Genomic DNA, 26,740 nt, shown 5'->3' on the forward strand with positions numbered 1-26,740 from the left:
TCGCTCCCCAATAATGTAACACGTATAGACGAGGGTGGTTACGAAGGGTGGGTGTGTCGTTGCGGCAAGTGGATGTATCTTAATGCGAAGTTAGCGCTGGGACTGGCGCTAGTCCCTAAACGGTTCATTATCCTGTCGCCTGCAATTTCGCTCCCTGCCACATCCATGCAATATTATTTCTTGCATTGTTCGTTTTCGAGGCGTAAGCCAATCGGTTATGCCTGTTCGTCACCTTAACGACGACGTGGCGAAATTGTTCGTGGAATTTCCACCAGACGTGGGTCGATTCGCTATATTTTGGAATATACATATGTATGATCGAACCTAGTTTCGGTGAAGTGTTATTGGGAGTTTGCTCGGATAAAATTCTATGGATAAAGTTATATGGAAATGTAACTTTATTAAACGTTTATTGCAAATGAGGAGAATCATCACGATTAACGATGAAGGTGAATCTGTAATGGTTATTATAACAATAATTAATTTATGAAATGTGTGTGATGGAAACGCATTTTTAGAAAATTTTCTATCGACATTATACATCAATGTCGTTCGATTACTGGTTTTTTGTTTCAAACATTCGTATCAGATAAATCGTACAACTCTTTTTCCGTGTAATTTTTCCATAAAATTTTTTTGTTTCGAATACTTTCGAACAATTCGAAAGATCTGGATATGATCGATGAGCTCAAAGGAGATTAAAAGGGTCGATCATTTCTTGGAAGCACATCGTCCCCCCATTGTTCCTTTGAAACCCGTTAGCCTCGATCGTGTTATGCTTTTACGCTCGTGTATAAAATGTAACAGCGTACGACACATCATCGTTGCCTCGCTGCTAATGAACCCCTTGGCAACGTGCTCGTGACGAGGGTCGCAAAAAGAAAGCGCTCGTTTGCTCCTAACTCGTACGATTTCCCTCTTTACGCGCACCACCCCGTATTCGCGACCCTTTTATTCGTCCCCCTATTTTTCATCAACGCGGCAGAGTTGATCATTTTCTTGAATGGCGATGATCCTTCGGAACCGAAATTTGGACAAAGCAACATCGATGCCTCGAACTCGATTGATGGTTCGTCGTGACCGACGATCTATCTTCTATCTTCGAGGAATAAAGATGTTTCAAAAATATTATTTATATAATTTCGTAGTACAGTGTATATTTAAAATAATAATTATATGTGTTGCTTGTAAAAATTTTCTGTAACTCGTTCCATCTTCGAAGAAATTCTCGACGAACGATTCGTTATTAATTGTCTTATCTTATCGCATCGATCTTTCTTCTTCTGAGATTTTTAATTAGCATTAGTCTGTAGAAATAAATAGCTAACGGAAGACTTGTTTAAAATTATTTTGTAGATGTTAAATCGGGGGAAAATTGGGCAAGAGGGATTGGAAAACGTAGATTATAAAGATGAAAGGAAGAATCGGAAGTAAAGAAATGACTTGGGTGAAGCCATCGAGAATTTTGATTGTTAATGAGCTGTTCAAAAAATGTTAGGATCAATAGAGTACAACCGTGATTCGAGATTATAGCGTTTAACGTACGGCTGTGCTTCACGCATCGAGGAAAAAGGAACAAAGAGAAGAATATGTAGAGACTCTTCGCGAAATGAGAAATTTTTTTCAATCCTTTTAACAAGGTGACATACTTTCGGGCTTGAACGTGCGAGGATGTACTTAATGATGATGGGACTAAGGAGAAACTGTTAAGAAGAAGACGAAGAAATTATTAACGGAAGAGATTCGTTGAATATAATAACTGACTGAGTTTTTTAAAAAATATATCTCGCATTATCGATTAATGATTGTAATTTTTATGTTTAATCGTTATATTAGAATTAAAAGAGAATATAATATAATTGAGAAATTGGAAAAAGAAATTGACAGGATCTATTATTTAGGAAAATTGTTTAACATAGAAAGTTTTGTACGCGTCAGATTTAAAATATCTTGATCAAGTTTACTTACAAATTCAAGTATCATCCAGACAAAAATCGCGATTAATTTGAAGCAACTTGATAAATACATTTTAATGAAGTTGATATTCTAAAATCATAGGAGATTCGCTGTCTTCGTTACACGTTCCATCTCGTAATTTCAAAGTGAGATAAAAGTAAGCAAGTTCAAATTTCGTAAGTTTGCAAAATTCGTACAATCTTTTTCATTGCCACGTTGAACAAACGTGTAGTTTTGTCGATCAATTTCCCCCCAAGTCGTAATTGAAACATTGGAACAAAACAAGGGGGGAAGGACAATCAAAGCAAGCTACGTATTTATTCAAATTAGCGCGAAACCTACATTCGAATGTGTTTGAAATGTATTTGTTTCGACAGTGCAATTGACTCGTCCGGGCTATTGTTCGTCCCAGGTTTCCGAGGAAACAAAGGATTGTCATTAACGTAGAATTCTCTTACCGTACTTTTATCTGTATTTTTACAAAAGGTGTTGTAGCCCATTGTTTTTCAGTTTCCATTTAACACCGAAATCTCGACTTGAAAATGGACTTTGCATTCTTTCAGAAGGAAATCTTCTCCTTCGTCACGCACAATCTTGCATAGTAAATCTATCCAAAAATTCTTCGTTTCTCTCTCATTTGCAACGCATTGTTTCTACTTTTTCGTTACTATCGATTAGATGAGTCGCAATCTCTGTCCATCGAGATTATGCATTCTCCAAAATACACGAAACACTTTCATCAGTTGTTGGTGTCACGAATTCGCGACAAGAGTTGCGACAGGAAAATAAAAAAGAAGGGAGGAGAAAAATGAGGAGAAAGGAAAAAGGAAAAAGAAATAGCGTTGGTAAAGGGCGAGAGAAGATTGACGGGACTTTCATTATGAGAAGTTGTGTCAGGTCGCGGTGAAAGATAAAAGCGTGTGTGCATTTTCGCAAAAGCTGCGACACATTATATATATATATATATATATATATACGTATACAGATATACGTAGATCTGGTAAGTTAACCCGAGAATATAGTACGAGATATTCGGTCGAAAACGTGCTCGAAATGGTAACGTACTGATCATCCTTCTTCCACCCGTACTCTTAATTTCCATCGATAAACCGTGATAAACGTAATAAAGTTACAGTGTCGCGACCTCGTTGCCCCCCTCCCCCCACCGTTGAAATATTTCCACGCAATTTGCATCGTCCTGCGGCTCTCTTACACGCCCACGTGTCACACGGAGAATACGTAATACGTTCGAACGGTTCTTCTGTTTTACGAATTATCCACTCGCGATCGTATCGCGGAACTCGACAACGATCGATTGTGTAACGTGACCAGGAATCGATCGCGACAGGGATCGTATCTGGGAGACACGTTTCGACTTTTCGCGATGAATTCTCCGCCACGTGCATTCTATTAACGTCTGATGAAATAATGAGATTCTTCGAAGGGGGTATAAATTTTAATCGTTTGATAAATCAGTATTTTATTTTAATTATACTCACTCCTTTTGTCGAAATGAAACACGAACGAGTTCGAACATCTTCGATCAATATCTTCAATATAATAAACGTTCAAATCCACCCGATACAATAGAGAACAGATTGAATTAAACGAGACGCTTCTTTGTCCGTCGAAACAAAATACGCGATCCTACCGGATGATAATTAATACCAGTTAAAAGCAAGGATTCCTCCTCTTTAAAATGCTTTTTGTCTCGCGTTAATAGGACGTTTCGTTTCGAAGATACGATCGTCCAAAGTGGAACATAGTTTCGGACGCGTTCGTTGTCTCCGTTCCTCTCTTGCGGTCGGATCCTCTCTCTTTCTCGCGCGCGCACTGACCCAGGCCGAAGGGGAGGGGCGCTAGTAGCGTGGTCAGTGACGAGAGCTGAGTCTGCGGTTTTTTTCACAGCGCTACGTACGCATTTCTAGGAAAAAAAGAAGTGGGTCACGAAATATATCCAGGAATCTCAATTGTCGTCCAATTCTTCGCGCATTTTGAACATTTTACTTTTGCGCCGCTCTATCTCCCCAACGGATCAAGATATTTACGAAATGAAATAAAATACGTTTTCCAGAGGACGTTTCCTCGTATCAACTGTTGCCACTGTATTTTTTTTAAATTATTTTTTTTTTTTTTTTGTTTCGTTAATTATCAATGCAAGTTAAACGGAGGCCTGTTTTATTCAACGAGCTCTTTAGATATCGCGTGCATTTTACAATATTATCTTTTCGTACATTCTATTATTACAATAAATTTACGGAACAAATTTCCAAAAATGAAACATAAACATTAATAATTACAACCGTTCTGTATCTTTCTTTTTACACATTAATATATCTTAACAATTAAATATCTTAACAACAAGTAGAAATAAATGGTGTATTAAATTCAACTCGGAGAAAATTTTAATTATCGCAGACAAAGGGGAACGAAAGCGTCGAATTGTAACTGTGTGTAGTTAAAGATCAAGGCAATCCCATTTCGCGCGTCTTAATTACAAACTCTCTTCTTCTATTTACCATGGGTATAAAGACTGCGACTTTGCCTCGCTTTACACCGCTTTTATTACAGAAACGTTGTTCGACTTCGTTGTAATGCATTTTCAACTGTATCTAAGTGTTGGCAGTTAGCATCGGCAACGATCCGACTCGATTTTGAGATTCGACGCCCCTTTAAGCGAAATTGGTCCCGAGGCGATAATTTATCGGTTCGAATTAAACGAAACGCGGGGGCAATCTCGGTCGGACCGGGATGGCGGGCTATTTTCGAAAGAACCGAAGGGGTTTGAGGGGAAATATAGAAACGGAATGAGAATGGGTGTTGCAGGGATTACCGAGATTGCGGGCTAGAAGGATTATTCAGATTAGTCGGTAAAATATTCGGAACGAAAGATTCGCTTGCCGGCGACGAACGTTTGGGATTTATGCACCTAACAATTAACTTAGCCCTCGTGTGCTGAGAGTGACACCTCGAATGGATTGTGATACGCCTCTGGCCAATGTTAAACTCTCTTATCATCGTGGGAGAAGCCGCGAATTGAATTTTTCACGAAATTTGTCTAATTTTTCACGTTTAACGGATAAAAAAATTAAGTAATCGCGAGAGATATATGTATGGAGAGATTAAAAATGAGGGAATGAAAAATTGAATAATCGTATGAATAAAGTGTGATATAATAGAGTGATTACCGAGTTTTAAACGATTTAAGAGATTGTCTAAATATTCTTAGGGGAAGAATATTTCAACGAAACAACTTATATTTTTTTTTTCATATAAAAGTTGTTTTTTAAATATTCGAGGTTCTTTTTCTCTTCTGTTCACCAGTTAACGAAAACTTACTGCCGAGGAACGATATTAAGAAACAAAAATTCACACCGACGAAATTAAATCGCAATCGACATTCTTACAACGAATTCAATGAAATCAATACAAAATCCATAAGTTAATCCTCAAAATAAAATATTAATCGACGGATAAACTCTTCCAAACAATATTTCCAAGGAAATTTCACCAAAATGAATTCATCAATTTCAACCAATTTATCCAAAATGTTTGCAAGAAAACCGCAACGAGGACAGGGCCCGATCAAATAATTCGCAAACCTTTCAAATCCGGAGCGTTTAAAGCAGCGAAAGATAAATTAAGCGTCGGTAGACGATGTCTACCAAGTTACCAGGCTGGAAACACAACGTGGGGAGCGGGAAAACGTGACCAGGTCGACTCACGATTCGCGCATACACTCGCCGAACGCTCGACAACAGTTGTCGCGGTCAGATTTACAGCGTATTTTCTGCGATTATGGGAGACGCGTGGCATGCACGCTCTTCAATAATCCCGATTTATAGCCCGCTCTCATTTTTTCCATGGAAATGAAACACACGTTTCGCGTTTTACATTCGCGTATCGCCTGTACGCTGTATGCAAACACATTAACACGTCGTTTCTTCCGTCGAGCAAATCCGAGTAAGTCACGTGCCGAGATCTCGAGGCGAGGTGTTAGGCGGCGTACGTTTGCGGAATCGCGCGTTGATGGATACGCGTGGATTATTAAATTTTGAATCGATGGAAGGAGGGAAAGGATAATGGAATTGTTGGGAGAATATTAGAATTTGTTTGTCACTGTTAAATGTTTGCGGTATTAAATATTTTATCAAGTTGGTAATTTCGCATCCCTTTACCGCGTTAATGGGCCAATTTCTATGTAGATACTCCGTGTCCCTTTCGACGAATTCTCGAGGTGTATCCTGTGTACGCGACGGAAATTCAAAACAGTGTCGTACTTTCCAACTCTCCCAACGTTTGTTTCTGTCCATCCATTTACACACGAGTGGTGTATAGGGATGGAGCCGAAACTTGGGGAAAGCTTCACTCGTGAAATCAATTTTCGGCATTCCTGCTGCATCCCTTCGGTGCTCCTCTTGTTTCGATTATCTTTCGTGAAGTTTGGTTCTACGGTGTTCCACTTGTAAAACACTCTTTGCGAGTAAAACGGCAAACTTTCCCTTCCTCGATTAATTAATAATTTAATAATAATCGGCCTAACTCGGGGAAGAGTATCGCCGCGGTATCGAGATCTGGTTATTGATTTTTGAAGTATCGATAAAAACGTGAAAAACGAACGATAACGGACGCCGAGGAATTTAATACTCTTCGCGCAGGTCGTGGAACGCGTTCATTAAACAGGTTTATGACCGTATTCTCGACAAGCATTTTTTCGATCGGGCCCATTTTCTGAAATTACTGAACGCCATCGTTCTACGATATCATTGCGTTAATTTGTTTTCTAATTATCGGTGCTCGGCGTTATAATGGCGTTCGAAACCGATCGATACCGTGTAATTATTACTTTCCCGTAGTTACACTGTTTACCGAATATTGAAATTATTGCCGAAAATTGCTGGAAATCCGTTACACACAGCTTAAGACTCTTTATTATCGCATATATTTAATAATATGAATTATGAAAAACGATAATGAGCCGGTGACAAAAATTTCGATTACAAATTTGTAATGAATAATTCGCTCGTTATAATAAAAAGTGGCGAACTAAATTTAATCAAACGAGCCAGTCTCTATTAATGTTCGAATCTGGTGCGCACTCCGTGGCTGCAAGAAAAAAAAAAAAACTAAAAAAGAGGAAAAAGAGTGTACACACTTATTTATATAAAATTTACCTACTACTAATATAAAATGTATAATGAATATAATAAACGGAGAATCCATTAATTAATCGTTCAAAAAAAACGTCACGTTCCCGTGAGAGGATCGTTCGAAATTGAACATTCGATGAAAAAGATCGCGTACATACTTCTTCCCCCACACCGTTCCTCCTGATCGCCGTTGCAAGAAAAGACTCCCTGCATCTCGGTTAATCGACCACCCCCCCCCTTATCCCCCTCGCCGCACGCTTTTCCCCGAAAAGTAACTCCTCCTGGAAGAGTAACTCTCCATTAAACAAGTTAGCTCGGTCAAAGAAACGAGCTCTCGCTCGGCTTAAGTAAAAGATTAAGGGAAAGATGAAAGCGGAGCGAAGGAAAGGAAAAAGAAGCTCGTCCTCACCGCGAGGCGGAAACCGCGGCAAGATCGCCATTTCAAGTATTGGTTTTCAGAAGCATTCGCTCGATTCTTCGAAATCTTCGAATCCAAAACGTTTTCGCTCGAAACGCAACTCAGGATCGAAAAATGTTGGAAACGAGGCTGCTGCCCCCTCTAGTACACAGGTATACAAGACCTATTGGAGGAGGGTGAAAAGGTGGAGGAGAGGGCGGGGTATGGCGAAAGTTACTCGGCGGAAAATATAGAGGGGCGCTTTTAGGAAGTTGGGATTATCGAAACGCGAGTTGCGCGGACCTCCTCGCGGGAAACTCGGTGGCGAAGTTGGTCCAGGGGCTCGTAATAGTCGTTTTCCACGTGAAACTAACCGCCCCCTCCCAGCTGGAAAAACCTACGGCCGCGTGCCCTTGCTAACTTTTGAAACGCGCCAGTTGGCGAGGAAACTCCTTTCAGCCTGCTTCGGATCGATATTAGCGAGAAAGGGAAGGAATTTTCTAATTTCTGATGAAACTTGGATATAAATCGAGTTCCGCTCGAGGCCGAGTTTTGACCAAGAATCCGTTATGGGCGAATTCGTTCGTTTTGCTTTCCCCTGTTGGTGAATGGGAGAAGGGAAAGGTTGAAACGAATTAAAATGTGTGAATTAAAATTACAACGAGTAGTTTAACGTTTTATTTATCCGTTGAACTACTACGATTCTCGATCCCCTTCAAACGATAGAATGAAGTAATTGGTCAACATTGCGATTTGTATCGTTTATCATTCTTGGATGCAAGGGTGGGTATAGATGGATTTTTAACCGTATGCGAAATAACACGTTTCCCGTGGAGTTACATTAGTCTATTCAAAGATAAGTTGAAAGATAATGGTAGTTGGCAGTCTGTTTATCAGGGGGAGCGAAAAAAAAGAGACACGGGTCCGGGGAGCGAGTTTTTATATGATTGATGATTCCACGAATGGCGGAATGGAAGATAATGGTAGCTGGCGAGAATTTTTTGCGATTTTTCCATTTTTCTTTCGCCATTCTGTCCTCCCCGAATTATAATTTCGTTCTTCTTCCAGAAGAAAACCCTTCCCAAGGAAATCTCTAGAAGTAGAATAGTTGACCTTTGTATCAACGAGTAAGTGGAGCCTGGACCTGAAGTGCAGCAACAGAGAGTTTATTAACATTTCCAACTGCCCTCGTGGAAATTAATATTCCAGTATCATCTTCAGACCCTTGGCTCGTTTAGCGCTTTCAGCGCGAACAGTCCACGTGTAATTTCACGCTCGAATTTCGAACTCTCGATACATCCAACTTCATCTCCGTCTGAAGAATGGAAATTTAAGGAGTGACATAAAGATAAATTCCCGATATGGGAAGGTACTCGATCCCATGGAATCGAATTGGAACGAATTTCGCCACGATTCGAGTTTCTTCTTCGTAGGAATGAAAAAAAAAAAAAAAAAAAAAATGGAGAAAAATTGGCGGGCGGTATCAGCGTCTTTGTAACAGAGGGATAGAAGGGATAACCGTGGAAAATGACTAAAAATATCACTAACGCGTAGATAGAATGTGGTGCGCGTATGTGGCTGTGATATTTTATAGAGTTTCATGGCGGCGATAATAGCGTCTATAGAACTTCCGTGATAGTTCCAATTTATGGGTAACGTTATCGATATTTCATCGGGTCAGATTGCAATCTAACATTCTAATGGGATCTAAAGTGAAAACTGTAAATTGGAGGATGCTTCCTCCTGGCCACCTCTGCTGGGATTAATCACCGTGATCGATTCGAGTTTGGCAAACGGACGTGGAACGAGAAAGCGAACTCGGATTAAAATTTGTAATATTTGTCATTGAAATGTAAATGTAATGTAGTATATGTTATATATATATATAATCATCAACGATTTATCTTTGTTTATTTAGCAGAAGAGCTGAAAAGATATTATCGGTTAATGAACGGTAGATGTTCGTGAAAGATTTATATTTTTATACGAATAAGGAAATGGTATGTGCATAAATCAAAATTATAACGAGTGCTTTTTGCATTTAAATATTTTATGCATTTTTGCATAATATTCCCATCCCCGTACATTCCCTTTTAAATTTTCCATTGCCTGCACGAGTATCCGTATCCAACTGGTTAATAATGAATCATCGAGCTTGGATTATATTTTAATCCATTAAGCGCGCACGCAATAATTAATTTCGATCCTCTGAATTGTTTTCAAATCCATAACGTGATGAGCGAACGCCAAGATGGATTTCGAATTCTTTTCTAAATCGAAAAAGAAAAAAATCGCGACACGTTTCTGCATCCCTCAAGATACGATCGAAGAACTAGATCCACAAGTTTCCAAGTATTATCATTGCTGAGCATATCCAACGATCTTTCTTAAACTGATTAATCAATCGCGATAAAACGTGGTCTCGTTCGTGTAACGTTGTCCTCACGGTCCATTACACCTTTGAAATTCGTTTCGAGAATCCGTGCGCAAACGAGTTTAGAGGAATCAAATAGATATCGCCTGAGGATGAAAGTGAAGTGTATATATATATATATCTCCTGTTTGAAACGATGGGTCGTCGTTCGTGGGTTACGATCACGGCTAATAAGCGGCCTGTGCGCGCGTGTGTGTTTCAGGCGTACGTTGATCTGGTGAAAGCCTGGGGCTGGAAGAGCTTTACCATCATCTACGAGAATAACGAAGGGCTGGTGCGTTTGCAGGAGTTACTGAAGGCGCATGGACCCAGTGAATTTCCTATTACGGTCAGGCAGCTGAGCGAGGGATCTGAATATCGGTGAGTTTTTTTTCCGATTTTTACTTGCTCAGTGTTTCTCAACGTGTCACGGATATATCTAGAATAATCGCATAGATTTTATTATTACGTAAAATTTTTTTAACCATACGGATAGAACGATTGGTTTAAAACTTGTCGACATTCGTGAGTAAGTAATTCTGGAGTAGGATTTTTACAAATGTTTATCTTGTGTTTTTTAAAAAAAGAAATTGTTACGTACAGAGGGATGATAAAAGGAAGGTTGAGAGACGCTGCTTTAGATGAAAGATACTCGAATACTCGCAGTGGTCGATAGCTAACTTTTATTGATTGACGGATAAGTGTTCGATTACTTTCGCGGTAAATACAGTTGGCTGCGTTTGGGGAAAATGTATGCAGAGCGGTTGAAAGGAAAGAAAAAGGATTCATCGGTTATGAGAGAAAGTAAAAAAAAAAAAAAAAAAAAATAAAGTCGGATCTAATTAATCGAGCGATGAGATTTTTTCGTTTCGTTTGAATTCAAAAAAAGAAATTTTAATCGTACACCACCGTAAAAATGTTTTAATTTTAAATAACGTTTCAACGTCTCTTTTCTCAAAGCTTCTCAGACAACATGGTCAAAGACATTTTCAAAGACATTCTTAATCACGGACCGAGTTTTAATTAAAACGTAAATCTATAATTTCCAAATCCAAAGATGGTATTAAATCTTGCAATTACCCACCGTCTCGACCTTAAAATCAGATGTTTCCTCCTGTGGCGACTAATCTCTACTTAACTCTCGAATTACTTTCTTATCCGAGCCCGCTCCTCCAAACGTTATAGCAATTAAATTATTCGTTAATAGGGTGATTCACCGATTGGACGACTGCGAGCGTTGAATTCACGCTTATTTAAATATAAAAGGACTTGAAGGAACCTTTCACAGGTGAAAGGTAAGCTTCCAAATCTCGTTACTTAATCTGCGTTAATGAAGTTTCTTCTAGCTTCTAGCTTCTTTGAGCTCTCGTCTTTTTGTTTCTTTTTTTTTTAAAGTTTATCGAATCATCTTCGTTTATTAATCACAAATCATTGCGACAATCGATGCAAAATTATACTAATATTAATAAACGAACTTTGTAGAAAAACAGATGAAAGATGATAACGATAAACGATTGGATTTAATCAAATTGCCGATCGATTTCAATATGGCATCATCGATGCGCTGCACTTCCATCCTACTAACGTCTCGATGGAACGGTTGAAAAACGGTGGAATCGTTTCCAAGATTTATCGTCACCCCCTCCCCTTCTTTCTTATCGAAGCGTTTCTCATCGAAATCGATTATTCTCGAAAGGAAGTTATTACAAGTGAAGAGGTTCTAAAAATTGGTTGGAAATTTATTTATAGATTATGAGAATTACAAAGAATCGAAAAGAATTACGCTTGAATACTTGAAACGAGGATAAGAAAGAGCTCGAACAATTCGTCAAGATGTTTTTCGCCAAGAAATCGAAGAAAGAAAGGATATACTGGCGATTTTGGACGATTGGTTCGATCTCTCTCTCTTTAATTTTCATTTTAATGCGATTCGTCGTCAAGTTTAAAAAATCCCACAACGACTCGTCTCGTCCTCGAGTTAGTTAGGCGGAGAATTTTCGCGGGAGAATCTCGTTCGTGGTGAATTGGACGGAAGAGGAGGCCAGGCGATCCATCAAGATCGCGCGTAAAATGCAGTCAATCTATCAAACGTCGCGTCGTGCAACATAACTGCCTGTGTAAATGCAGATTTTAGAGAGTCGAGACTTGTACAACGTTTTGCTTTTCATTTGTACTATTGATCGAAACTACCTACGTGCGATATATATATTTATATACGTATTGAAAGAGAAAGAGGGATTTTAATTCGCAACAATAGACGTTTCGTAATTGGCGAGATGACTTTTTACCACTATTACGTGTAAACACTTCTTGATGATATATATATATATATATTTGCCAAAGTGGGTCGTAAAAATCGTGATGTTGTTGCATTCAATTACATTCGTGTATTTATTACGATTGCTTATTACAAATTTATTTATTCATTGTTCGATGACATTGTTATTTTCCCGTTTATTACTCGCGGAACAGAAATGGGTGTAAATATGTATCGATAAATCAATACATATATAACCGGACTCATAAAGTAAATCTCTAAAATATGCACGATCCGATAAACGATATCCAATCGCTTTAATGAACTTTTCATTTACCCCGATATCAAATGTATCCAATATCAACGAATCAAAATTTGCGGATCGTGATGAAATCAAATATCGAGGAGAGAAAAAGCTTGTCAAAACTCTGGAAAGAGTAGAAGACTCGACGACTCAACTCGCCATGGCGAAAGTTGTCGGCTATCGAAATCGCACCTAACCAATCGTTCCAAGCGTCGATGAGCATCGTATAATCGTCCCCTCTGAACCAGCCACTTGTCGAAAATTCAGCAATTCCGATGATCGACGTTGTCGTTGCATTAACGCGGCGAACCGTTGCAACACCGGTTCTGTCACGATCGATACTTGTACCATTCCCGGAGAATACACCATTACGAATTAAACTCCTCTCTCTCTCTCTCTCTCTCTCTCTCTCTCTCTCTCTCTCTCTCTCTCTGTCTGATACATCTTGTCGGCAGCCCGCAATGATCTTCTTACGCGTCTATGGTGTGGGTGACGTATCGATCGGTGGATGGAAAGTGTGTCAACTGCGCTTCACGCGGCGTATAAGGCAAATCTTCATCTCCCTTCTCCGCCACCGATACGAGTTCTTAGAAGAATCGTGCACTCGCTTTACGGCTCTTACCGTGGCTGCCTTCTGCCGCTGCGTCTAAGCGCAAAGAAGGTGGAGGATGTCCCCCCTCTCGCGCGTTGCATTATTCATAAAACCATGGGGGTGTGCGGAGGTGGCTTATTGCGGCCACGGAACGGCGGGGATTTGAATAAATTCGGTTAGACGCGACGTATCCATTTCACTGGGAGATTCATCGTCCCCTGCGCGAGCCAGCCTCCGCTAATATCGGATGCATCGTGGGAAAATTGTTTTTCGTGCTTTCCAACGGGAAGCGGCAACTTTCATCCTTGCGAGAGATCGGCCGATTTCTATGCATGGCTCGCCTTTTTATAGGGAGTACGTAAGTAGGAGAGATTCGTGTACTGTTGCGATTATTAACGAGGGTGGAATTTTTTGTTGAAGAAGGTGCTCTCAAATTAATGGAAATTAATGATAAAGAATTTTGAATTTCTCTTGGATTGGAAAGTGGAGGGATGAGATATTCTATCGTTATCGATTGATATTACGTTCAATTGTCCCCTTTCGAAGATCTCTGTCACTGGTTGGAAGAAGCCATTGTCTTAAATGCCTTGTTAAAACTTTTGTAAGGATTTGAATGAAAGTTTCGATTTCTCACAATACTGGAGGGATAAGATTCGATAAAAATAAGATTTCTTTTCTCTTCTTCGACCCCTTTCTTTTCGTTCTTTCATTCGTTCATTCATTCGCGGCGCAACTTTGAAAATTAGGTGGCTTCTCGCTCCTTTTCTCGAGTCGTTTTCACGATCGATTTTCACGATGAGAACACCCCCCCTCCCCCTAAGAGAAAGATTATCCTTTCACAGAATGATAAAGACGTTCGAAAAATATGATACCTCTCTAAGTAGCTACCGTTTGTATTGTTAAACTTGGGGCAGATTGAATGAAAATATAATAAATTCCTAGATATATGAACTCCGAGGAAAACCATTCTGAATCGTGGAGTATCGTGGAAGTACTTTACTTTCACAATTTTCACCCGGAAACTTTGCTTGAATTTCCATTTTCATTCTTGAATTGAACCGTCTATTCAAGTTCTTCGCATTTCCAGAGGAAAAAAGAGGAAACTAGTGTAACTTTAACAAAGAACAATAAGACCGGCGTGAAAATAGAACTTGAAGAAAGCGTTGTACACAAGCGATTCGCAAAGAAATACCTATAAATTATTCTCGTTGTATTCTCCATCGAAATACATTTATATAAAGTAACAACAATCAAACGATATCGAAACGAAATTTTTCTGTTTAAACCTCTACTCGTCACGTTGCAAAATCTTCCACTCTTCGAGGACAAAGATTGGAAAGAAGACTTTCGAAAAATTCCACACGCTCGAATGATACGCGAAAAATTCCTTTGCAATAATGGCAAAGAGCAGATCGAAACTTTCAACCTTCTCCCCCGCAACAAGAGCGGTTGAGAATGACGCGAGCGCACATTCGCGGTCGTGGATCGCGCGAGAAAATAACGTCGCTCGCGCGGAAACCCGCGCAATTTCTGGATAGCGGTTGCGGTTTCAAGGTGAATGGACAATCGAAAGTGGACGCTGCTCGTGGCTACATAGCACAACGATTGTTGTCGTTGAATCGACAATGTCGTCCATCAAATCGAGAAACATCCCGACCAGACTTGTAACCAGTCAGCAAAACCTGACAACGGTGTTTTATCATAGGAGGAAAGCTCGAGAAACCGACAAATCGATTCCACTGGAAATGGCACTCTCTCGATCGAACCAGCTCTTACCCTCTGATTGCCCATCCGCTTCCTTCGAATCGATTATTCGATGTGAGCGATCCTCGATTCTTGGTGATCAATATCCATTTTTTCACAAGTCTCTCTGGAATAAATATTTAATATATGAAACGTACGATTCGATAATTTCCTCGAAAAGGGATCGCGATGGTCCTGTCGCGTTTATTCGTAATGGAAGTAAAATAAAGAGTTGGAGACGGTGGTGAATCCAATTTGTCTTGTGCCTTTATCCACGCGAATGGGGGAGGCGCATTTCTCTCAATAGAAAAAACTTTGCCTATAAGGATGTGTCTTCGTTTTGGATGAGCGTAATTGACGTCGAAAAACCGAAGTGAGGAACGGTCTGGAAAAGGGAGAGGAAAGAGGAAAATAAAATAAAAAAAAAAAAAAAAGATGAAAAAGAAAATAAAAAGAGAGAGAGAAAGAGTAGAAATAAAAAAGGGACGAAGGGTATGGGTGGTTGGATACTCATCCGTGTTCTCTTTGATCAATCAGACCACCACCGTTTCACGGATGTGACGTAACATGCGGTAGACCAGTCGAAACGCGGCTTTCGACTTGCTCTCGACCAGGCGGTGGCCATTTTCCTCGTTTTCCTCTAAGTTCGAAGCCGCAAAGTTCCTTCGAATAGGTATGTCCTTTGAAGCCTTTGCCTCTTGGCTTATCGTAATGGCCGGCCATGTCGAAACGAAAGGGATCGAACGTTCCTTTCTTTCTCGAAACATTTCAATTATTTATACACTGGATCGCTTCGATTCCTCCCCATTAAAGATCGACTTCCCTTTTGCATTCGATAAAATCTTCCTGATTTCCCTTTCCCATTGATTTGAAAAATTATCGAACAGTTTCTTTCCTGCGATTGGGAATCATTGAAATATCAATGGAACGATTGATCCTTTATATTCTCTCGATTATGAAATCTCCAAGAGATTTTCTACGAGATCGCAAATTAAAGCATACAAATATCGACGAGAAGGGAAAGTATGGAGAATTTTGAAAATTGTTTATATTACACCTTCAACAACGCCACCATAGCAGCGATATTCGTCCACAAAGGGTTAAAGAGAATAATCTTTTTTGCGACTCGACTTACGAATGAAAAATTTATACGAAATAAATGAAGAAAGAAATTAGATAATAAGAAATATTTCATTATTTTTTCACAAACAGATGTCTAAGTATAGAAGATAGTGCGATGGCATAACAGGAAATCGAGATCAGGAAAGGATATTCGTCGTAAAAGTTGCGACATCGATTTCGATTATCGGGCATCCCACAATCGCTAATGACGCTTCTCCTCGATGCTTTACGATCGCGATAAGTTTCTGGTAATTTTTCCCCGCGGTAATAAAAGTCCCATCGAAGAAAGCAGAAGTATTTATGCCGGACGTCGCGACGAGGGGACGTCCTTTCCTTGACGATGGAACTCTCGCGAGTTTTCTACTCCGACCAAACTTTACCAATATGTCTTTTTATCAAGCTCCGTGAAAGTATCGAGAAACGAAAGATTTACTAATGTTTATCGTTCCACGAGTCGGGACGGGAAGGGAATTCTGTTAGAAGAATCGCGATCAATATCCTTAAACTATCGCGAGGATCTTTTTGTTTCTTCGAAAAAAATCTGAAAGTTTTTTAGTTTTACTTGTATTGTCGTCCTTGGTTAAACGTATTTTACGAGATTCGTGTCAACTTTGTACTTTGTATCTAAAAAAACAGAAAAACAATTTGTTTGTTTTAAAACAGATCTGCTAATTTTTATATTTCTACTTACCAAGATATATATTGGTAAGAAGAAGGGTATAAAATCCGCAAGATTGCGGGAATGTTGAAACATGTGAAAGCTCAGAGCTCGTTGAGTCGTGCATTAGTATTAAATGCGGGTAGGGATAAAAAGAAAAATCCACGGAAGCAAGGGGTATAGAATAATTTAAATTCGAAAGCTCAAGTCTGAACGAGCTCAGAATTAAAATTTACGATTAGTACGAGAACTCGTTAAAGCCCGGTAACCTCGACTATCAACGTTTCCAAATTTCAATTTTCCAGCCGCATCGCGAAAATAAAAGAAAAAAAAAAAAAAAAGAAAAATCGCAAACATCTACACTCGGGTTAAAAAATTCAAATTAAAGGTTGAAGAGCTCAGGTTTTAACAGGGCTTGAAATTTAAATGTATACTCGGTGTAGAATGGAAGGAAGTCGAAAAACCTGCGAAATCGGGGGAAGGAGTCGTTAAAACTCGAAAGCTGCCGGCATTATAACGTTTCCGGAGTTTAATTCTGCGATCGATAGAGACGAAGGAAATGGAAAAGTTGTCGCAAAGCCGAGGAAATCGTTAAAATTTCGGTCGGCCGTTGACGGTCACGATTTCGATGATCTTGAACAATCTCGCAAAACGGGATGGAATCGAAGAAGAAATCAATGTGTAAATTCGTTTGGAAAAATATATTCGAGATGTCTTAAATATTATTGTTCGATGATGTATCGTGAATAATTGATTGGATCAACGATTATTCGATTAAAACGGAGATCCCGATTGAATTACGGCCAGCTGAACGAGAAAGAAAACGCTTTCGAATATACTCGTTAACCGAAGCGTAGCAATGAGGTCGATTAACCTTTCTGTTTCCATCCGTTGTCTCGATTTTCCCCTTCTCTTCCTGCACACACGCTCCTCTTCTCGTATTCCTTCGACTTTCGAAGGTTGGTTGGAATTTTTTCCACGCTTGAATATTCCCTAGATCTAAGTCGCAATTTCCATAAAAAAGATTTAGATCCCGCGCCACTCGAGCGCCACTTCATACCTATTCATAACATGCAGATGCGCCCAAACGTTGCCCCTTTTTTTAACTCGTGACCAGAAGAGAAAGCGTGTCTGGGAAGAAGTATGGTCGAAACGTTACACCTTCGGATTCGATTGAAAGAATTTTCATTATCCTCTTCGAATTAATATTTGTGAAAAAAGAAAATTTTAAAATCACGAGTTATTAAATTCTATTTTGTAAAAAAAAAAAAAAGGATAAAGGATGATCAATTGAACTCTGCGAGCGTACATTTTTACAGATATGTACAGATTGTCTTATTTGAGATTGTTATTCTAATTATCCTAAATGAAATATAATTTGCAGAGAGCGAAAGCTTCTACTGCAAATTTATGTACATGTCTCGCACGACACAGATTAAAACAGCATGCGGTCTTGCAAACGTGACACGCTAAATTTTCTCGTATTTTGCATACGATAGGATATCCAACGTTTCCACGATAATTTGTCGACACGAAGAAAACATCAGCTATAACTGGAACAAGATATTATTTATCGAAAAAGACGAGATCAGAAAACGTTTCATTAAAAAAAGACGCGCGTGAAAACGAATCGTTGTATTTTCACTATCCACGGTTTAACTTCGATATATAACTTTTATACCCGACCCAGTTTCCCCCGCAACAATATAATTGTCTCGTTCCGTTTCTTCTCCCTTCCCTCCCCACCCTTAAAGGAGGGCACACGCTGCTCTCCGCCAGAAGCGAAACAAAAGGAGCCGATTAAACCGGAACATCGAATCCTTGGGATGGGGGTTCTTGCCTTCCATCCCCTGCCACCCCGCCCTCCTATCATCGCCCCTTTATTTGTATTAGTTAGAGCCAGCCAAGAAGCAAGCAGCACGAGAGACGCCGACTCTCGTGTAATTTTATCGTTAAGGTGGTGCTGCTGTGTTGTTGATGATAGCCGGTAGCTTCGGGGCCAGAGATTTATTTAGAATTTTAGGGAGAATGATAAGCAGAAAGGGCTTGGACCCTTTCTTCCAGCGAAATACTATCCAGGAATGTTGAGTTACGCTTGGTTGGTTGGTCTCCGTTTTCGAGAGGGCGTAATTATGCGAGGAGATTTTATACGCTGGTGCGTCCCAGCTTGGAAAGATTATGGGATTAAGGGGATGGAAGGGATATTGGTGATAGTGCTCTCGGAATATTCAAATAAACGGTAGAATGAATTTTTACGAGGTATACAATTTTTAATAGAAATACAATATTCTCTGTGAATGATTGAACAGCAGCGTTGGAAAAATATTATTTACATTATTTATTTTAAATCTACTCTATAAAAAGTACTGGAAGACGTAATAAATTTCTCTTTACTCGATTTTATCCGCGTTTCGAATCGAGGAAAAAGGATTGAAAAAAAAAAAAAAGAAAGAACATCGTCGTGGTAGGATTTTTTTCTCTCCTCTTTCAATTTTACACATCGAGGAGCCGCGTCGATGTCGAAGCGTTACACAACCATCGATTCTCTCTTTTTCTCTTCCCTTCATTTCTTCCTCTTCGCTGGAGAACAAAAAGAAAAAAAAAAGGACAACGAGACACGCTGAATTAAGAGGAAAATGCCTGAAAGCTTGTATTATCGATGCTCGGTTTCATCGAGAAACCGATTCTTCCTTGCGTGTCAATCAACGAAACGTCGACTTGGCGCCTGCCTGCACACCTCCTTGTCGATCCGTGATAGAACCGTCAATCAGGAGGAACAATGTAAGAAACGAAAGTCAAAACGGGGGTTAATCAAGTCGAGATTGAAATTAGCGAGAGGGAGCGTCATTTGGATAATTAAATTTCGTTTCGACGAATCGTGGTCGAATTGGAAAAGTGTTTCGCCATCTTTACCGATTGCTTTACTTACCACGAACTTTCTTCTCGGAATGTGGCTACGCGTCTGGAAGAGGCTTTCAATCTTCGCGATGCCCAAGTTTCATGTTAATTATCTTGGCGGCAAACAAACCGACGGACAGATACGTCTCTTTTCTTCGCAACGTGTAACAACAGTGGCAATTTCCATCAACTGCAATCGAGAAGATGAAAGATTAAGCGTATTGACCGTGTCCAATCCACTTCCCTAACGAACCGTGATTACTTTCGATCTACCACGGTTTGCATACTACCAGAGAGGGCAGCGTATCACGTGCACGGGCCACAAATCTCAAGTCCGAACTGTCCTCCATAAATCAATTACCATTAGCGTTCCAATGTCTCGAAACGGTGGTGTCTCCTCCGAAACGAAACTTTCCATCGATCCGCCACCATTGCATGCTATGACGAAACTCTGTCACGAAACTCTTGTCGTGAACTTTCGGTGTTGGAGATTCCTTCGTATCGTAATCATCGACGATAATTCTTTCTACGAGTTCGATTACGATTCGTTGAATTCGATTCCTCTTTTCGATCTGAATTCGATATTTAAATTCAATCGCGGAGATTCGACGTAAGGGGCGTAAGAGCGACGATATTCGGTCGACTGGATAAATAAGGCGTGAACGATGAGTTATTGCCGTGCAAACTTTCTCGCCTCATCCGTTATCCAACGTCGAATGAATTCTTCTGGCCGTCGCCTCGACGTCCTATCCACGCGTCTCGACTTTCGAGGCAGAAGTCTACGACTGCGGTACACTGTTTCGAATGGAGAACTGAAACGAGAAATGGAGAAGAAGGGGTTGTACAGCGGACAGGTTGTTGAGACAATCGAATCTGTTTTCGAACTATGATTCCTCGTCGATTGCGTAAAAGTTCGTGAACGATTCGAAAACGAAGCGTGGAAAAATAAGAAGAATTACTTACGTCGAGAGAATATGGGATTCCTTCCAGTTGAATTAGGCGACTTTATTCTCGCATTTTGTCGTTTGTGAAACTTTAACGGTGTTCAGAATCGAGTTGAAACTTGGAAAAAGTTCGTAATAAGAAAATACTTTCCTCAACTAATAATGCATAATTTCTGCCATCCATAATGAAACTCGCCCTTGCCTCTCTCCCGATCGTCTTCTTTCGTTCATTTCGCCACTAATATTTCGTTCAACTTCCAACCGTCTCTAACCACCCAAAGGATTTATCATTGTTTCGTGAAAATTACCAAACACGACCGATCTTTGTAATTTACAACAACACGTGGCTCGATCATCGACGAATAGACACGTCCCTTCGAAAACCTTTTCGTCCTCCTCGTACAGTTCTCTCAATTTACAAGAGAATCTTTGCCATCCCCATGGGGCTGGATAACCCGAACTGAGAGAGATCCAGATCGTCGCGAACTTGCGAGAATTCTGGCCGTATCGATTACGAGGGCAATTTCTTTTTAACGAGCTCTCGATAGCGTCTCGAAAGGTTGCGACCTAAGGGCAGAGGGTTGATTTAGCGGCAGGCTGCGCGATTTAGAGAGAAATCTCCCTTCCAACCCGTTCCGTATCCGGCTATATGGCCCGTAATCTCCTATCGGCCGACTGGTAATCTCGATCGCAACATCTTTGGATTTTCCGCCAGGGGCGGCGATCGAGGGGCGCGATAGAATTTTTCAACGACGGGGGAGGAGGAGGAGGAGGGGTGTACTCGTTCGATTAATTAGAAAACTTTTCTCGAGGCGAGATCCAGCGAGACGTCTCCCTCCTCCCCCGTTGACTTTAAATTAACGATCAAACAGTCGATTTTCGTCCCGTTAAGCGGTTATTGGATTTGTTCGAATGTAATTCGTTGTATATAAGATTTGCAGCGCTCTATCGGGGAAAGCGTCGAAGATGTCGAAATCGATAAACGAATAAGAGTTTTAACAAATATACGAAGAAGAAGAAGAAGAAGAAGAAATGGAAAGTTCTGCGATTGAAAAATTGGGACGATAGTTTTTTTTTTCTCATACACTATTTTCTTTTTCTTTTTTTTTTTTTGTATTTTACATTTATCATTTTAGTTAAAATGAATAAGTAGAAGTGTAGAGTCTTCGTTCCCCAGGAGTCGTTGATAATTGACTTACTTTGACCATGGAAGAACGTGGTAATTAGCATTGTTTGGCAGAAGAGTCTCTCTCTCTCTCTCTCTTTCTCTCTCTCTCTAACGACCTCGCTCATGATTTATGCATGACCAGGTAAAAGTTTTATTCATATCGTTTCATCTTTCCTCGTGAACTCTCGTATCTTAAATAATTTAATACGCTCATATATATATATATATGTTTCGTATGAAATTTACAGCGTGTCCGAAATATCGCTGGAAATATTATAATTATACCGTTATATCGATTGTTCGTGGCGTTCTATTAAGTAAAAGGGTAGAGCTCGAAAATTTGACAAAGGTCGTAACAAACGACGAGATACGATGAAAAGGTTAAGAAAGAAAGATTGGTGGAGGATTTATTCGGAAGGAAATATTTAAAACGTTGAGCATTTCCCTGCCTTAGCGATAAACACTAAGCCCCGAATGACATGTCTGACTGCAAAAATGCGAATAATTATCAAGCTACATAACTCTTCCGTTTTCCAGAGGGAGAAAAAACGAGGCTGATATACGAACCAGCAGTTTCTTTCCTCTAAGTATCTCTGCTAATGAGATAGTTTTTCTAACGTTCATCCGGCTCTAACTAGTCTTTGCGAATGCACTCACCCGGCATACCCGACATTTTCTGTCATACACGCCCCTTTGTAACTCACGCCTGTTTAGTTACATAACACTTTTTAAAAGTGTAAAAATTTTTCTCTTTTTGCTCGAATCTCGTAAGGAAGAGTTTTGAAAAAAAAAAAAGTAAATAAATAAAAATAAAAATTGCAGAGAGATCGCTTGAATCCGATTCTCAAAGGAATTTATCGAATCCGATTAATTTCGAGAACCGATTAAAAGTTTCTGTTAATAATAGTCTTGCGATGAAATATTTTTTCAAACGAAAGAACTCCATTACTGTTACCCTTTTTTTTCCAGCGTGTTCGCAATTAAATTGGAAAATTAAATGTTTAAATTAATCGGAATTTATATTTTTGTTAACGCGCACATGATGAAAAAAAAAAAAAAAAAAGGAAAAATCCAGGGACGAAATTGGTTCCCAATATTATCCCGTGAAGATCGATGGAGGTGAAAATTGGTGTAGATGGTTTAACGTTCAGAGCTCCGTACCCAGAGCTTTCCAATCCTTTGAAGGCTATTTTTTTTATTATTTGTTCACAAGCTTTTAAAACGAATTTAGGTTACGAGCTTGCCTCGCCCCTTTAAACACTCCGTCAATATTGATATATGGCTTAAAAACCAATACGGATTGAAAGGGTTAATGACGTGATCGAATCATTCCATGTCAAATCAATCACTTTTGTATTCGATATTTGGAGATATGGTTATACGAATTCAGATATTCTACGTATCCTCTAATTTTCGAATTTGTTTGTGAAAAAATTATAAATCTTTCTACGCCTTGGCGTAGAATTTTTATTTACGAAAAGAATATTACAAAGAATATTGAAACACGGAGAAATTATTAAACACGCAATTATGGTTCTAACGTTATGAAATTTTAAAGTTACCACTCTCTTTCTTCTTAAAAATTCACGAAACACACGTCACATTCTCGTATCTCTCGTGATTCCACGCATTTCCCGCATATTCTCGGAATCGCCAATCTTGCTTGAACATCCATTCTCGTTCGTTTAATCGTTCTTATATCTTATACTCTCTTATTCTTAGCATTTCCTATATTTTTCATTCCATTTTCGAATAGATTATTACTAGCGATACGTGTCATAATTTGGCAAACCATCGCCTCAACCATCCATTCTCTTCAGGATGGAAACCTCGTGTAATAAATTGTTGCACGGAGCATCGACGTCCAAGGATGCATGGGAAGAGCGATGCTTCACCACGCGTGATTCTTGTACACGTTCCACGTGAACTCGCAAATATCTCGAAGACTGGAAGTCGAAACGCTCGTTTGTCTTCGCCGTTGAGAAGAATTCTCTTTCGTGAAAATGTCTCTGCGACCCACAATTTTACATCCACCATTTTCAAACATCCTTCACGGCTCTAAGTAAAAACTTATGAAGCGCGTTGCGATACGAATTTCTATCTTAACGATATAAAATTGAATCGTAGTTTTCGACGATTTCCAATTTTCCTCGATCTCGCGTCGCCTTCAAATTATTCAAATTTATCAAAAAATTTGGAAGGCTTCGAGAGTAGAGGTGCGTCGTTTTGGAGCGAACGAAACGATGTGGAAATCGAGAGATTTTCGATGTGAAAGGCAGCGGAAAAGGTCAGGGGTAAACAATATCGTGGAAACTGTGGAAAAGAGTAGGTTTTATTGGGATATCGAGCGTAGTTGCACGATCGACAGGTCAGCAATAATTCTCCACTTCGATTCGCGCTTAAACTTGATATCGCGTGAAGATTCTCTGTCGTGGAAAACTCGGTAATGGGTGTTCATATTCCAGTGTTTTATTCGATATGAGCAATTGGAAATAGCGTTGATCAAGTATTCAAAGATAATATATATATAGGATTAAAAAATTTCTTTATTTCTTCGAACTTTCGATCGACAAATCAATCAAGTAACCACTTCAATTGTTCAGTATTGCAATTTAATTAATTTGTCAATTGAAAATTTGAAGAATAAAGGTATTTTATTTTTATATATAAATCGATCAAACATTGATTCTTAAACTCTCCATACTTTGTATTCGTTAAGTGAATTAATTCGTATAAACGCATTATCTTTAGATTTATTATTTATTATATCTACGAGATCAGATAAGAATCGTGCTATTCTTTAAATATCGATCGCAAGTTTGAAAAAATCTCATTCATCATTCAAAAGGTGATTTACGATGTTTTTTTTTTTTTTATATATAAAAATTACAGTTGAAATGAGAAACAATAGAAAATCTTTAATTAAACGATAATGAGCGATTAAACGAATAAAATGGTTGCAATAGCCAGTTCGAAGACATTAAAACGAGTACGATTCGAGCGAACACGATATTTTTAAAAATCATATTCGTTTTAATTATCATCGATATCCTCGTCTCTGTAAAGTTAATTATCCTCCTTTTCAAAGCTTCTTCGAATAGCCGGGAGGAAGGTAAAAATTTGTTCGTGAAACGCAGTACAAATCCAAGGTTTATTCGGCCATCGAAACACTGCTGGCTTCATGATTTATTGGAAAAAGCTTCCTACACGACATTCGCGTATCGAACGCGCAGATTCTGGAATAAAATATCATGTGCATATCGTATTTTCGCCAGTGTAAACTCGGAAACTTCACCTTTTGTTAACTATTCAAAATATTGCAATATCCGTTACGTTAAATTTTAAATATAATATTATATTATTAATATAAAATTTAATATCTTTATTCCTTTATTCGTAAAAAAGAAAGTCATCGTTTCCTTCTTTGCGTAATAATTTATTAGAAAAATTCGTATTGCAAGAAATATTAAAGGAAAAGAAAAGTAAAATAAAATAAAATACTTTTCAAGATTCTCGGGAGGAGTTCATTCGACAAAGTGTCTGCTTGACAGATTCAAACACTCAAAGATCATATTTTATTCATCGACACGTGTTTGACTGTCCAGATTTATGATCCCACAGGAATTCGAGTTAACCGCCTCTGCTTCTTCTTCTCCTTCTTCTTCTCCCCCTCCTCCTCTATTCCTCTTGAGAAGAGATGATCGAATCGAAACGAATAAAATTAATGCATTTTGTTCTATTGTGTTCAGTATGTGTATATAGAACGTTCGAGAAAGGATATTGTTAATCGATCTCTGTTAATCGAGCCACGTTTCAATATCCTTTCGTCAATTAGTTTCGTAATCGTAATTTTCTCAATCCTCGACCAAGACAATACGTTAATTACGTGTATAATATATCAAACGTATCGCAGAGAATGTCGTCTTCTTTGAACGTAAGTCCAAATTAAGCGCAACGTTGCTCCTTCGCTTTTAATCGTCACCATTTTAGTTTCACCTCACCTTTCACTTTGATATAAGATCGTACGAATATATTGCGCGTGCGTTTTCGTGGCCACTGAATATTTGTTTATTCGAAGGGGGTAAAACGAACGAGGATTTTCTTCTTTGGCGAAAAAACCAAGTTTTCGTCTCTTCGAAGCTTTAATCAACGTCGCATTGACGAAACGTTTTAATTATGGTCTTTGATGTTTTTCAAACATTTTTGGCTCGCCGAAATATCAACTTCCTCTTTCTTAAAACCGACCTCGTTAATTAAAAAGTGAAAAAAAAAAATAATAAGAAAAAGACAAGAAAAACCGTCTCTTCGAACTTCCAAATAAAAGTCTCCCAACATGTTAGCCCGCGAAAATTCTTTCTTCCCAATTATTCGATCGCCTCTCAAGAGCCACGAAACAAGCAACGAATTCCAATTCAAAGGGGCGATCTTTCTGTAATGCAAGGAAAGGAAGGAAGGAGAAAGATTGGGCTCGTCCCAGAGAATATCGAGGATAAAGATCGTAAGGGGACGATCGAAGACAGTGGCAAGAACGAAGCCATACACGTGCTCGTTTTTCCGGAAGGAAAAGCGAGAGACGAAGAAACGTCTTTCATCCTGGAATGCCTTCGAACCGTGCCAGGTTCGAAGATAAGGGAGCAAATCCTGTTGGAAAAGTTTACTCTTCTCCTGATCGCGCTAATGCGAGTTTGAGCGAGGCCCTTCCGGAAACTCGGCCGGAAGTAACTTTTCCAAATTTGCAAACTAACTGATGGAAACCTCATTTCGGGACGTAGTCATCTTGAGCTATACCGGGATGTTGTCCGTGCAGGTGCTACAATAACGGGGGAAATTTGGAAATAGAATAGGATGAAGGGGACGAGCTTTCGTTCTTTTCGACGATGGGGCCGAAACGGTGATTAGATGTTTGAAATTCTAATTTAATTGTACAGCGAAATCTGAATAAAGGGATTTACTTAATTATTTTGGTTAACTTTCGACGTTTTGTATATTTTTGCATATTTAAATTTACTCGAACTAAGTGTACGGTTTGTGTAATTTCGTATAATTTCAATGTAAAATTTTATACATATTCCGGATATATATTTTCTAGATCGTAGAAACGTGGAGAAGATGTATATCTGTTTTCGAGATATCAATTT

At 39.2% G+C, this 26,740-nt stretch overlaps 1 protein-coding gene across 6 annotated transcripts in view; it reads left to right on the forward strand.

Moving 5' to 3' along the window:
- Window positions 1-26,740, forward strand: part of KaiR1D (Kainate-type ionotropic glutamate receptor subunit 1D) — a 221,236-nt gene that overhangs the window by 123,866 nt on the left and 70,630 nt on the right. For all 6 annotated transcript variants that reach the window (XR_015293274.1, XM_086911861.1, XM_086911862.1 and 3 more), the window contains exon 5: window positions 10,140-10,297. Coding sequence is in view for 5 of the 6 variants with exons in the window: in XM_086911861.1 (XP_086767987.1) it covers window positions 10,140-10,297 (158 nt within the window). In the remaining variant the exon portion in view is untranslated. The remainder of the gene's footprint in view (window positions 1-10,139; window positions 10,298-26,740) is intronic.

This window comes from Apis florea, unplaced genomic scaffold, assembly GCF_048593485.1.
Source record: "Apis florea isolate Af1SG1 unplaced genomic scaffold, ASM4859348v1 contig_3367_pilon, whole genome shotgun sequence".
NCBI lineage: Eukaryota > Metazoa > Arthropoda > Insecta > Hymenoptera > Apidae > Apis > Apis florea.